Consider the following 14,945-nt stretch of genomic DNA (forward strand, 5'->3'; position numbering starts at 1 on the left):
ATCTCAATAATGCTGTTATTCAGGGAAAACCAAACAAAACTCTGAACGTCAAAAAATAAGATGAGCAAGGTTAAAAGGCAAACATCTAAAATCTGGGAAAATAATGAAATAAATATGAAAGATAAAACTCTTGAGAACCTACAAAGAGTCCATACAAAACAGTAAGAAGTCATCAAACTCTGACAGAGAAATAAAGATCACCAAGAGGAAATTTTTTAAAAAGAAAAGAAAATGCCAACAAACACATAAATAAAGACATGAAAAGGGCCAGGGTTATACGCACAAAGACAAGACTGTTGTTTTTGGCCTAGTCTTTTGGGTGCAACTAACTGTAATACTCAAATCAGCTTAAATTAAAGAGAGAGGGAGGGAATTTAACAAAAAAATACAAGGATATCTATCAGAGTCCAAGGGCAGGAAATATGGTCATGATTCATAAGAGACATTTTTAAAATAAAATCATGGCACTTCTCTGCTGAAGTCTTCCAAAGGTTTTTCACTGCATTTAAAAGTCCAAATTCCTCACATGCTTTGGATCTATCCTGCATCTTCACACTCACCTCAAACTAACTCCCCCTAGCTTCTTTCATGAGAGTCACCCCAAACTCTGTTCTGTTCCTCAAACACATCAAGCTCTTTCCCACCCACACCAGGGCTTCAGTATTTACTGTTCCCTGTGCCAAAAACATCCCCCTCCTCTACGATCCCCACAGGAATATCCTCCCCCTGGCTTTTATCTTGTCTGGCTCATCCTGGCCCTTCAGGTCTTAGCAGAAAAGTCACTTCTTCTGAAGGGAATCCCCTGATCTCCTTCCTCCATCACTTACCCTATTAATTTCTTGCACAGTTCTTACCACCCTCCGTATTTCTCTTTTTTGTTGTATCTTCTCCTTCAGAATAAAAGCTTCAAGAGGGTAAGGAACTTGTCAGCCTTGTTCCTTCTATCACTGTGCCTCATTAGAGTGTCTGACACATAAAAGACACACAATAAATATTATTGCATGAATCAGACACTGGAAAACCATCGGAACCAAGATGGCTTCAATGTCAATTTCAATCTCTCTCAATCTCTTTTTCTCTGGGGCTTCAAGACCCCTTATCTGCTTCTCTCAGTACATTTCATAGTGGAGACTATGTTGCAAATAGGAATCTTAATGTTCAAATTTCTGGCAGATTATGTGATTGGTCCAGTGGGAAAGGGTCAGAGAATAACAACATGATTGCCAGGTCCTAATTCCAGGTGGAAAGTAATTCTTAGCAAAACAAATCCAGGCCTACCTCTTCAAGGGTATCTACTACAGATGTGTGATTAAAAATGGCAAAGAATTAGAAGTATCCTAGTTGGGTAAATCTTGGCACACACCTTATAAAAGAGAATGCTACTTAATCATTAAAAATGTTGATGTAGGGGCGCCTGGGTGACTCAAGTCGTTAAGCACCTGCCTTCGGCTCAGGTCATGATCCCACGGTCCTGGGATCGAGCCCCACATCGGGCTCCCTGATCAGCGGGAAGCCTGCTTCTCCCTCTCCCACTCCCCCTGCTTGTGTTCCCTCTCTCGCTGTGTCTCTGTCAAATAAATAAATAAAATCTTTAAAAAAAAAAAGGTGATGTAGATCTAGACTGACCAACATGGGAAGAAAGCCATGATGTGTTTTTTTGAAGTGAAATATGTCCAATACAGTAGTGAATAATAAATATTACAAAAATGTTGCAGAATTTTAAATGTGTATTTTAAAACAACTACATAAGTTTGGAAGGATATACATACATAAAACTATCAGTAGTTATTCCTGAGTGATGGAATTATGGTGATTGTCACTCACTTGTGCCTTTTTTATATGGTATGAATGTTTTACAATAAGACATGTATTAGTTAGTTTTTTGAATTTATAATTTAATTTCTGCCCAAGTAATTCTTGCCTGTATTCAGAAGATCAAATACCGTAATACTGAAAAGACTCTAATGAGGGGCGTCTGTTGGCTCAGTTGTTAAGTGTCTGCCTTCAGCTCAGGTCATGATCCCAGGGTCCTGGGATCAAGCTCTGCATCAGGCTCCCTGTTTAGCGGGAAGCCTGCTTCTCCCTCTCCCACTCCCCCTGCTTGTGTTCCCTCTCTCGCTGTGTATCTCTCTGTCAAATAAATAAAATCTTAAAAAAAAAAAAAAAAAAAAAAGAAAGACTAATGAAAAACCATCTCCCTGTTGTCTGGGTAAGACTCCCCATACCCAGTCTTAATTCCTAGGGGTAACAAATTTCAACTCTCGGTTGTTTCTGAAGAGTTACTCCATTTCTCAAAAATACTGTGCTTATCCTACAACCTTCCATTTTAGACATTATCTATTTACTCAGGCTATGGTAGACTGGGATCTAGCTCTGGACTACTCTCAGTAACTCCTCCCTCTACTCTTCTGATACAGATATACCACGATTTTCGATTTTCGGGTGAATAAATCACCAGTACTAGCTCCACTGTTTGACTTTGTAATTGCTGTCTACTGACTAGCCAAGAACTATATCATGAATACATTTCCTTTCTTAGAGAGCTTTTTGTTTTCCCTGGCATTCTCCCTTTTTTTCCTTCTTCAATGCTTTCCTCTACTTTAACTTCAACTCCCCTTCATTGTAGCACCACATGAGATATTCTAGCAAGAGCCCGGACCACCCCACTTTGCCCAAAAGTCTTCTCTCAGAAACACACATCTTCTCACTCTGGTCCAGGCCACCTGCCTTCTCTGTCTGCTGGCACAGCTGTCACCTTTGATGCTTCCCTTTACTGCTCTTCTGGGCTGGGTTTGAGCCACTGTTTCCTGAATTCCAACATCTCCTCCTTTCTGTGTTCACTCCCCAGTTTTGCTGAAGCACATTCCCAGGACCTCAAGAAACTAACACAGGAAAAGGTGCACGGGAGGTGATTTTAGCCCTCACAAGCCTGAAAAGGTCTTTACCTCTACACTGGATTTGGCTGGGTGAAGAAGTCCATGTAGAAAAACCCCTCTGCTTCTGAAGGCACTGCTCCAACTTCCAATCCAGCACCCAGTGTTGCCACTGAATTCAATGCCATTCTGTTTCATTCCATTCTAAAATGATCTCATTTTCATTCTTTCCTGTACCGCCACCTGCCCACTCCCCTCACTCCTAAGTGTGTAGGATCTTCTCTATTTTCTTGCTGCTTTATTTACTTAGTTTTTGGTCCTTATCAATTAATTTTGCTATGCACTGAGAAAGCCCTTTCAACCTAGAAGCTTGTGGCACTTCAGCTCTGAAAAACTTTCTTCTATTAAGTCATTAATAATGTTTTCTCTGCTCCTTCTTAAACCCCCATCAGTCAGATGTTGGAACTTTCAAACTGATCCTTCATCTTTTATGCTTTCTATATTATGGATCTTTGTCCTTTTGTTTACTTTTCTAAGACCTCCTTTACTATTTTTTAACTGCTATTAATTTTTTTTAGTAAATTTTAGTATGATGGACAAAACAGCAATAGTATCTTCAAAAAGGAAACGACCAGATTAATTATCCATTCTAAGTGGTCATTAAAGAATGAAGATGAGGGGCACCTGAGCAGCTCAGTTGGCTGAGCGTCTGCCTTCGGCTTGGGTCATGATCCCGGGGTCCTGGGATTGACCACCGTGTCGGCTCCCTACTCGGCCAGGGGCCTGCTTCTCCCTCTCCCTCTGCCGCACCCCCTGCTTGTCCTCTCTCTCGTGCATGCTCTTTCAAATACATAAAATCTTACAAAATATAAGAAAATGAACTGTATACGCTGATATATTCCAAGACATATCACATTAAGAACTTATTGAGAGAGAGAGAGCAAGGGGGAGGGGAGGAGCAGAGGCAAAGGAAGAGAGAGAATTCCAAGTAGGCTCCATGCCCAACATGGAGTCCAATGAGGGGCTTGATCTCATATGACCTGAGATTATGACCTGAGCCAGACACCTAACCTACTGAGCCACCCAGGCACCCCCAAAAACCTATTGTTAAAGAAAAAAAAATTGGGGCACCTGGGTGGCTCAGTCGGTTAAGCGTCTGCCTTTCGCTCAGGTCATAACCCCAGGGTCTTGGAACCAAGCCCCAAGTCGGGCTCCCTGCTTGGCAGGGGAGTCTGCTTCTCCCTCTTCCTCTGCCCCTGCTCATGTGCCCTCTCTCTCACTCACTCTCTCTCTCAAATAAATAAATAAAATAAAATAAAATAAATGGCCGTAGATAAAAACAGAATGCAGTTCTTTCAACAAATATTGATGAAGCATCCACCAGTGGCCAGGCTCAATTCTAAACACTGAGGATTTTGTGAGTGGGCACAATAGTCCTCCTGGAGCTTTCATTCTTCTATTTTTTTTTTAAAGATATTTATTTATTTATTTGAGAGAGAGTACGTGAGCACATGAGCAGGGGGGGAAGAGTAGAGGGAGAAGCAGACTCCCGACTGAGCAGGGAGCCTGACACGTGGCTCAATCCTAAGACCCTGAGATCATGATCTCAGCTGAAGGCAGACCCTTAACCAAAAGAGCCACCCAGGCAACCCAGGAGCTTTCATTCTAGTGGAGAAAGAATATAAGAGAAGTCACAGTAAGTTAAATAAAGTTTGCTGCCACCAGCCCCCCAAGATATAGGTAAGCTTTGTAGGCAGAAGAGATGGAAGTAAAAGAAAAAGAAAAGCAGAAGGTGCTGGAGATAGTAGCAATGAATGAGTGAGCAAAGTCCTGGAAAAACCTCATTAAACAGTCAAGAATACAGGCAAAAGCAGAGATGAAGACTCATATCTGACCATTTTAATTTGCTTAAAAAAAGTGGGCAGGGGGAAGAGCAGAGGGTACTTTAAGAACTCTGCAAGGGACGGGAAGCCAGACCTTTGGTAGGAGCTATGCATTTTGGAAGAAACATGTAAAGGGACAAACAAGGAGAAGAATATGGCAGTGCCCCAGCACCAAGTACCCGGTTAGGTTACACTCTTTAGTATTTGTAGCTGGCTTAGTAAGCACTGTTTGATTAATTTCCCCAGCAACTGTCTGGGACCCAAAGTAAAGAAATCAGACAATGGGGACGATCCACTAAACTTCATGTGATCTGTCTCTGCATCTGAAGCTTAAATACCCCTAGAGTTATTGGTAATGTGCCAGAGGCTACAGTAGAGGCAATCAGGACAGAAACTATCCTTGATTATTTTAATTTCATGATAATCAGATTAGTTTTCTGTAGCTGACATAATAAATTACCACAAATTTAGTGGCTTCAAACAACTCCCATTTATTATTTCACAATTCTGAAGGTCAGAAGTCCACACAGAGCTTGGATGGGTCCTCTGCTCTCACAGACCAATATAGACAAGAGTTGACTGATGGCTCTGTGTTCCTTCCCAGAGGCTCTAGGAGAGTTGGCCTCCAAGCTCATTCAAGTTGTAGGCCTGAAGGTCCTGTTTCCTTGCCGGCTATCAGCCAAGGTTCCATCCTTGCTCCTACAGGCTGCCTGTAGTCCTTCTCATACTTTCTATGTGCCCTCTCCTACAGAAAAGGGTCCCTCTAGTGCCTCAAATCTCTCTGACTTCTGTGTCCACTGGAAGAACATTCTCTGCGGTTTTTTTTTTTTTTAAGACTTTTATTTATTTGACAGAGAGAGACACAGCGAGAGAAGGAACACAAGCAGCGGGAGTGGGAGAGGGAGAAGCAGGCTCCCTGCTAAGCAGGGAGCCCGATGCCAGGCTTGATCCCAGGACCCTGGGATCATGACCTGAGCTGAAAGCAGACGCTTAACGACTGAGCCACCCAGGCACCCCACATTCTCTGCTTTTAAGGGCTCACATGATTAAATTGGGCCTACTGGGATAATGCAGGATAATCCCCCCTTTAAGGTTTGTAACCTTAATTACATCTGCAAAGTCCTTTTTATCATGCAATATAACATATTCACAAGTTTCAGGGATTACGGCATGGGCATTTGCTGGGGGGCGGAGGGGGAATTCTGCTTATCACAGTAGTAATTTTTTATATGAAAACAAATACGGATATATCATAGAATAAGTACAAAATTCACCATCTTTTTAAGAAAAGAAGGGATACTTCAAAGCATTTCAGGCTCGGGGTGCCTGGGTGGCTCAGTTGGTTAAGCACCTGCCTTCCGCTCAGGTCATGATCCCAGAGTTCTGGGACTGAGCCTGGGATCTAGCCCTCATCAGGCCCCCTGCTCAGCAGGAAGCCTACCAGTCCCCCTGCTTGTGTGCTCTCTCTCTCTCTCTCCATCAAATAAATAAAATCTTAAAAAAAACAAATAAAGCATTTCAGGCTCACAAAGGAGGCACTCTGGGCTATTTCCCCAGCCCTGCCCCCCCACCATGTGCACTGACTCACCTCCACTTGGTTGTCTAACAGGTATCTTAATTGTGGCATTGCCCAAACCAAGCTCCCAATAGCCCTCTCCAAACTAGCTTTTCCTGTGGTCTCCCTCACTGATGGGCGTTAATGGCAACTCCATTCTTCCAGTCACTCAGGCCAAAAACCTTGATGCCATCATTACTTCAATTTGTCTCATCTAGTCTTCCAAAATCTCACTACCCTGCATGGAGCACTATCACCTGGATTTCTTAAATAGCTACTGGTCCCCCTGCTCTGCCCTTGCTCACCTTCAGTTTGTTCCAAATACAGCAGCCAGGCTGGTCCCATTAAAACCCACATATATTGTGTATATTCCTCCGCTCCAAATTCACCAACTGCTTTCCATCTCACTCAAGAGCAAAAGCCAAAGCCCTTCCTATGACCTGTAGTGCTCTAAAAGATCTGGCCTGCAGTTATCGCTCTGATTTCATCTCCTGCTCCTCTTCCCTCGCTCACTCCACACCAGCCACAAAGGCATCATTAGCGTTCCACAAATAAGCCAGGCGCATTCCCAAACAGGACTTTTGCATCTGATATTCTCACTGGAATGCTCTTCCAGATGGCAATCTCATTTCCTTCAGATCCTTACTCAAAAGTCAGCTTCTCAGCAAGGCCTTCTCTGGCCACCACAACTAAAATATCCCCCTCCTCCTGCTGCTTATCACTAACCATTTTTTAACCTTTAAAGCTTATTTTCCCCCAATATTATATTACAAAAATTTCAAACACATACAAAAGTTGAAAGAGTTACACAGCAAATATCCATATACCCACAACTATTCTACAATTAACACTGTTTAGATTTGCTTTATCTCATACCCATCCAACCACTTGACCTGTTATTTTCAATGCCTTTCAAAATAAGTTGCACGTCATCAATACCACTTCCCCCTAAGCACTCCAACATGTATATCATCATTTAGAGTTCATTATTTATTTGTGGCTCCCTTTTTTTTTTTTTAAAATGGCTCCTTCTTTTAAGGTAAAATTTACATACAATGAAATGTAGAAATCTTATGTGTACACAAATACTTCTAACAGATGTATGGATCTGTTTAATATAAACCCCTACCAAGACATAAAGAACATTATTACCACCCTAGAAAGTTCCCTCCTCTGCTTCCCAACCTCTACACCCCATTCCTAGGCAATCTAGATCTGACTTTTTTCACCACAGATTAGTTCTGTCTGTTCTGTAACATTCTATAAGTGGAATCACACAGCTCTTTAGTGTAAGGCTACTTCCAGCTATCAGGCTAAATCAGGCTAAATTTGGCCAAGAAAATATTGGCCGGATAGCAGTAATTCTCACATCTGTTCAATCCTGTGGACCATTACTTTCTACTTGTACCTAATTTCAAGAGTGCTGATTTTAAAAACTATTCTAAAAAGCAGTCTTGCAGATAAAAATACGACAAATTCTAGCTTGACTTCTCCTGGTCAGGGGGCATTAGTAAAACTCCTCCAGGGGCTAGTAAAAAACCACCCATAGTCCTAATCCAGGCCAGAGGCTGTTTCTGTAAACAAAGTTTTATTGGAACACAGCCACATCTATTCATTTAGGTATTGTCTATGGCTGCTTTCACGTTATCATAGCAGAGTTGAGGAGTTATGACATAGTAAAATGGCCTGCAAAGCCTAAAATACTTACCATCTGACCCCTTAGAGAAAAAGTTTACTGACCTCTGTTCCAATGGATGACATATTGGTATAATTTGTTTTACTACCCATCCTACATAAAAAGTAACTCATCTTGAACATACAGCTAATTTGTAAGGGTCTTTCCTTGAGAAGTCAGGATTTGGCATCATTCTACTTCCTTTAAAAAAAAAAAAAGTCTCAAAGATTAAACAACCAACCCAGAACTTGGACTCAGAATCAGAAATAAGACCCATACTGAGTTCTGAATAGGTCTGGAATAACTAAATATTCGGCAGAGAAAAAAGGTAAGTACTGATAAAAGAGACCTTTGTTGGTTGCCTCTCCATTACCCATTTCTGCTCCTCAAGGCAAGCAAATCCTAGAGAAAATGTACAGGAGCTACTTAAGAGACTGTAGCCTTGAATACTGTGTGAACAGACATGAGGACTGGGATGGGACAGCGACCAAGAGGGAAGGCCTAGAGCTGAGAGTTTGGGAATAGAAGATAACTCATCAGCAGCCCAATGGTAAAGCTGACTTTACAGCACTTCTTAGGTTAGAGAGTCACAGTGAGCCTGCTGGTTCAAGATTTGCATGAAACCAGCACCACCTCTTGACTTCTCATTTACCTGAGCCAATACATGTCTTTTATTACGTAAGCCTGGTTAAGCTGGATTTGGGGTCATTTCCAAGGAAAAGAATCCTGTTATGGAAGGCCAAGTATGTATATACTTGAAACATCACTGGATACTAGGGCATGGTTGTTGCTCCTAAACCAGGAATAGCAGTGACAACCTCATTCCAAGAATTCTGAAGCAAGTTGAAGGAAAGATGGAGAGAGCAAGAGAAGGAGAGGGAGGAAGTAGGAGAGAGAGAGAGAGAGAAAGAGAGTGAGTCAACCAATAGACTGTGGTTATTGGAAAATAATAACAGTAAGGGACCACCAGGGAGTGAAGAGACTTGTTTTGATATCTTGATTACCAGGAAAAAATCTGCATCATCTATCTGAATTCATACATTTGATTGTCTGATCATGTTTCTGCCAATCACAAATTCACCCCTCCCCCTCATACTCACCTCCAGGCTGCTGAGAAGTTGAAGATGGTAGGACATGTGCTCATTCTTCATTATGTCTATAATTAATAAGCAGTATGTTTGGACCCCTCTCCACTGGTTATTTATCAATATTATAAATCTCAAGGGTTCTTTTTGGCCTACAATTTAATAATGAAGCTCAGGGCTACTGCCTCTTGGTACAAGACAGCCAAGAGGCAAAATATATTTAGGTAGCCATATACACTTTCTCCAAAATGGAAAGATTTTATTTATAAAAACAAAGAATGTTGTAAAAAGCTCAAAAATATAAAAGTTAATATATATTTTAAAATAAAAGATATCCCATTTCCTGCCTTACCCATAATCACATAATCTAATACATAGAGACTATCACTGTAATTGCCTTCCAGACGTTTAAAACACATTATTTCCTTTGTAGAAATGGGACTATGCTATGTTGACTTGTTTTTTTGACTTCTGGACACCATTCCTTTTTAATAATACAGATCAAGCTTATCTTTTTAACAACTGCAAATTAATCCACTAGGTAAGTGTATTTATCTGCTAAGTGACTACTGTTGGACATCGAGATTTTTTTCACAATGACAGCATTCCTAAAATAAACACTCTTGTACAACTAGAGAGATATATGCATATGCACTTTTTAAACTTTTTAAAATTAACCTAATCTAAGTGAGAGCAAGAGAGACATGAGCTGGGGGAGGGGCAGAGGGAGAAAGAGAAGCAGACTCCCCACTGAGCAAGGAGCCCTGATGCAGGGCTCAATCCCAGGGACCCTGGGATCATGACCTGAGCCTAAGGCAGACGCTTAACCAACTGAGCCACCCAGGCGCCCCTCATTTGCACTTTTGTAAAACAATTTTTTAGACGAGGAATTGCTGGATCAATGGGAATGTGTATTTAAAATTTTGACAAACAGCAAGACACTGAACAATAAATACTATGACTTTGTTTAGAGTTAAAAAAAAATCACGTAAGTTGGGTACACATGCACAAAGAGGTATAGAACATTGGTTTTCAACCAGGGGCAATTTTACCCTCCCGCAAACATTTGAAAGTATCTAGTTATTTTTGGTTGTCAACACTGGATAGATGCTAACATCTAGTAGACAGAAGCCAGGATGATGCAGAACAACTTATAATGCATAGAACCCCCTCCCGACCCCCCCATAAAGAATAAAAAATCATGCAGCCCAACATGCCAACAGTGCTCAGAGTAAAACAAAATACAAAAAACTGGTCTAGGGTTATATATCACACCGTCCACAGTAGCATTCTTTGAAGAGTAGAGGACAATTACCATTTATACCTTTGTATTGTTTGTGGGGTTTTTTGAAACACTTCCATAAACAAAAGTTCTCCCTCACGCTGAGATACAATCAATCTCTGTAGCTTCTCACATTGGTTCTATACCTTGGGGACAAATTCTGAAAGCAACTATCTTCAGCAGGCTAATATTGGTTCTTTTGATGCTCTTCACAGGAAATAGTTTCAGGTTACTTCACCAATCTGATTGCTAGACCTATCAAGAACAAGGTACTAAGTGCTGAACCCCAAACTGTAGTTTTGTACTATGACCAGCAAAGAATGGAATTATCTCCCTCATTCAACATGTGATGGCTCACATTCAGCTTATTAAAACACTCAATTTTTCCATACACCCTGTGGTGAATTTACATTTCCTCATCTTGTACTTTTATATGGCCTTTAAATTTAAATGCAAGTAACAGATGCCTGATTAACTCTCCTTACTACCCTAAGAAGTGTACCACTCTAGTGTCTAGAAGACAATTAAGACAATTTTGAGTTACATTTTAGTCCACAGCACATATTCTCACCCACCTGGCTTGGATGCTGGGGTTACTTAAATCCTGTTACTGATGCATTTAAAAATCACCTAACAGGGTAAGCTATTTTAGATTCTTATTAATTTCACTCAATTCAGAGACATCTAGTGAACGCTCAGTGATCAATGAGATCAATAAAACAAATAAGTAAACTGCCCAGAAGACAATGGCCTACAGCCACTGCTGGGGTTACCTTACTGAAGGATCACTTTGTCCTGTTTACCTATTAAACAATCGATTTCAATCTGCAGAACTACATATAATGTGTTTCATAAAGAGATCCTGGGTATTACTTATTCCCATACTGTCTCAATTCTTTGCACATCTTTGGGACTAAACTAAGTGCTCGGTAAACGTTTAATGAATAAGCACATAAACCGTCACTCTATATACAATTTACTTGCAGGTAAACACTTGTAATAGGGCTTTTACTCCTTGCACAGCTGAAAATACTAGGTAGCGATAACCCTTAATCGTACCCAAAATAAAAGTGGATTCATGAAGGCATAAAGAAACACGAAAGGATTAGATAACTCTTTACCCTTGGATCATAAATCATTAGAAACAGGAAAGAATCAAGGATGCACAATGAAGATGAAGAAAATTAATAAAAATGATAATTTCCCCACTAACACCAGCACACTTCCACGTCGTTTCCACCTCACAAGGGACAAAGCTTCCGCAAAAAGAAAAAAAATAAATAAAAGGCAGAGGGCTCCCCTGTGCAGAATCCTCCGCAGAAACCCCGCAGAGCCATCTGCGCCCCGCCACGCCCCCGCACAGGCCCATTCCGCCGCCGCCGGGGAAGTGCCCGCAGGCCTCGTCTCAGACGCGGATAGGGCAGAGCGTTTTGGTGAAAAGCAAGGGAAGGGGGAGGCAGGTGGGCGGGAAACGAGCCCATCCAGATCCCGCAAGCCCAAGCCTACGAAAGAGCTGGAGTCCGGCAAGCCCTAGCTCCAAACCCCGCACCCTAAGGTCCCGGGACTGGGCCCAGGCCGGCCCAGCCAGCCGCCCCCCGCCCCTTCCTCAAGCCGTTAGCGCCGCGGCCCCACCCCTCACCGCCGGCCGCGCCCTGTCCCGCTCTCCCCAAGCCGCTACTCTGGACGACCGCGGCCCGAGGCATCTGCTTGCTGCAGGTGGGCCCGGGGCCGCAGGCCACGTCCAGGAGGTCGAGGAGCGGGACTCCCATACCTGCACTTTCCTCCGCCCTGCCGTGTTCTGCCGGTGATGGGCCGCCATCTTGCATGTTGACACTGCTACGTCACTTCCGGAAGTGTTCCCGACCGGGCGGATATCCCGCCTCTTGCCCTTTATCCAAGGGCAGGTGGTGAAGCCGAGGTCGGGCTTGTCTTGTGCTCACCTAATGCTGTTTGTCGCTGTGGGCAGTGGCTCTCGGGTGAGGTTGAAGCACCTAAAAACCGTTGCGTGCGTATAGTGCTGGCAGAGAGAGGGCCACTTTCTGGACTGAAGGAGCAGTCCGACTCCAGCTCTGGGCCTTAAACCATGACTTGCGCTGCTCTCCGGGGTGCCTCCTCCAGAGGTCCAAGCAGGCATAACGAAGACTGAAAGAATGTATACTGGACATGGGAGGCTTGGACAGACCCCGCCCCCCAACTTTCCTAGGCAGCCAAGGGAACGGACAGATTTGCCATGAAGTACCTTAAAATGGAGAATTATAAATTGGCTTTGAAGGAGGAGAAATAGAATGGCTGGCAAAGAAGGTGGCCCATACCTTAAGGAGGAGCAAAGTTTCTATTTAAATAAGAGATAAAGTATGTTATAGGAAGATGAACATTAAATTGTTCCCAGAGACAACTTTCTAAGTTAATGAATCCTGAAGGAGTTGGGGCTCACTCTTTTATCTGGTTTAAATCATCTCTTATACTGGGAAGATCTAACTAGATCTTCTGGATGAAAGTTTGACTTAAGAATGCTTTCCTGGCACTGATTTTAGGTGCTGAGGATGGTCAGACTCCTTGTGAAAGTGATTTCTATAGAACTGCACTGTCCCATACAGTATCCACTAGGCACGTGTGGTTCCTGAGCACTTGAAATATGGCTAGTTCAAACTGAGGTATGATGAAACTGAAATACTCAAATTTCAAAGACAGGATAAAGAAAAGAATATGAAATATTTCATCAATATTTTTTATCAATCTCACATTGAAATGATGTCTCAGAAATACTGGTTAAATAACATAGTAAGATGATTTCTTTTTAGTTTTTATAATGTGACTGGTAGTATATTTGAAGTTACATATGTAGCTCATATATTTCTGTTGCATAGTGCTAGTGTAGAACGATGCTTAGGAAAGTTCTTGTCTAGACAAATGCCTTTTTAAATTAATAAAGAAATGTGAATTCGAGGAGTAGGAACTGATAGCAGAAAGCTTCTTAAGCAAAACTGGCAGTGATAACTTGGAGATAAATTACATATACTACATTTTATTATAGACACATTCATTCATTTATTCATGTGTTCATTCAGCAAAATATTATTTAGTTAAATGCCAGGCAATATATTAGGTGCTAGGGATCCAGTGGTGAGTGCACATAATCATAGTACTTAGAGTCCCATGGTAAGGCAGGAATTAATTAAACACATAAATAAATATGGAGTTAAGTATAGTGAAGAAAAATAGTTATGAGACAGGAAAGAAAAAAAAAAGACAGGAAGGAATCCTTGAGTCAAGATCTGAGAATGGAGTTAATTTGGCAAGGAGAGGGTACAGTCTGAGCAAAGGTCTTGTGGCAGGAGGGAGCATGGAACATTCCAAGAATTGAGGACGAATGTTTAGAGTTCAGAGAACAAGGGGAAGGAAAAGGCAGAGACTACACCCAACAGGATCTTCTAGAGCAATAGGAAGCTGTTGAAGGAGTTTAAACAGGGGAGGGAGGGAAATGATCTGCATTTTTTTTTCTTCCAAATGTTTATTTAAATTCTAGTTAGTTATGATCTGCATTTTTATTTTTTATTTTTTTTAAAGATTTTATTTATTTATTTGACAGAGAGAGACACAGTGAGAGAGGGAACACAAGTAGGGGGAGTGGGAGAGGGAGAAGCAGGCTTCCCATGGAGCAGGGAGCCCGATGTGGGGCTCGATCCCAGGACCCCGGGATCATGACCTGAGCCGAAGGCAGATGCTTAACGACTGGGCCACCCAGGCGCCCCTATGATCTGCATTTTTAAAGAATGATTCAACAAATGTCTGTTGAGTACCCATGATGTGCCAGGCATTGTTCAGGTTTGTTGCTCTGCACAATATGGTGGTACCTGCGAGAAATGCATTGTGAGATTGTTGGCATTCCACTTTGGATCCGAAGAGCATTGAAGTCATGAAGTCCTTTTAATGAGCAGAATGTCCAGCAGGATGTCCAGAATTTCACTTTGCCTGAAAGGAGTGTTGGTCTTGGGTAATAATTCATGGTGCAAAGCTAATTGTTTGACCAGGTGGTCAAGAACATCGGAAAGAGCAAGATTGGAGAACTGGTGACAAGGAATATTTGGGAGGGTTATGCTGATGGACCTAGCACAATGAATCTTATGAATCATAAGGATGAAATGAACTGCTCTGTGGAGGAAACTCAGCCTCCTTTTCCAGGCTCACTGCTTGCTCAGTGGACTCATGAATGAAATGGAAATGATAGCAGGATTGGAGCTATGCCTAGGATCACCAAACCACCGTTGAGTGTTCAGGTTGCCAGCAGCAATGACCAGTTCTGAGTTGATGAGATACCCCCTTCTCCAGGAGGACCAGCCAGCCACTCAGAGGCAAGTCAATTCCTTTGGCCCTACCCAGTCACTGCGAGAGAATAGTTGTTTTTCTCTCTGAAATTGCTTACTGTAGATTTCGATTTGCTTCCCTGCTTGCTGTGCCACTGTCAGTGCCACCATCTGGGGATTTATTGAATGTTTTATACACAATCACTGTGTCTGACACCATATAGCTTCTGACCATGAAACTCACTCTGTAATGAAAGAAATAATGCAATGGGCTATTGCCCATAGAAT

The 14,945-nt window shown here is 42.2% G+C and overlaps 1 protein-coding gene across 3 annotated transcripts in view; it reads right to left on the minus strand.

The window, feature by feature from the left end:
• Positions 1 to 12,208, minus strand: part of WDR48 (WD repeat domain 48) — a 45,128-nt gene extending 32,920 nt beyond the window's left edge. For 2 of the 3 annotated variants that reach the window (XM_078073424.1, XM_078073436.1), the window contains exons 1-2: positions 12,125 to 12,196; positions 9,087 to 9,142 (exon numbers count right to left, since the gene is read on the minus strand). In XM_078073424.1, the coding sequence (XP_077929550.1) occupies positions 9,087 to 9,142; positions 12,125 to 12,179 (111 nt within the window). In that variant the 5' untranslated portion in view covers positions 12,180 to 12,196. Of the gene's footprint in view, positions 1 to 9,086; positions 9,143 to 12,124 lie in introns of all 3 variants that reach the window. The other variant, XM_078073432.1, reaches the window with a different exon arrangement.
• Between the last annotated feature and the right edge of the window lie 2,737 nt (positions 12,209 to 14,945).

This window comes from Halichoerus grypus, chromosome 1 (assembly GCF_964656455.1).
Source record: "Halichoerus grypus chromosome 1, mHalGry1.hap1.1, whole genome shotgun sequence".
NCBI lineage: Eukaryota > Metazoa > Chordata > Mammalia > Carnivora > Phocidae > Halichoerus > Halichoerus grypus.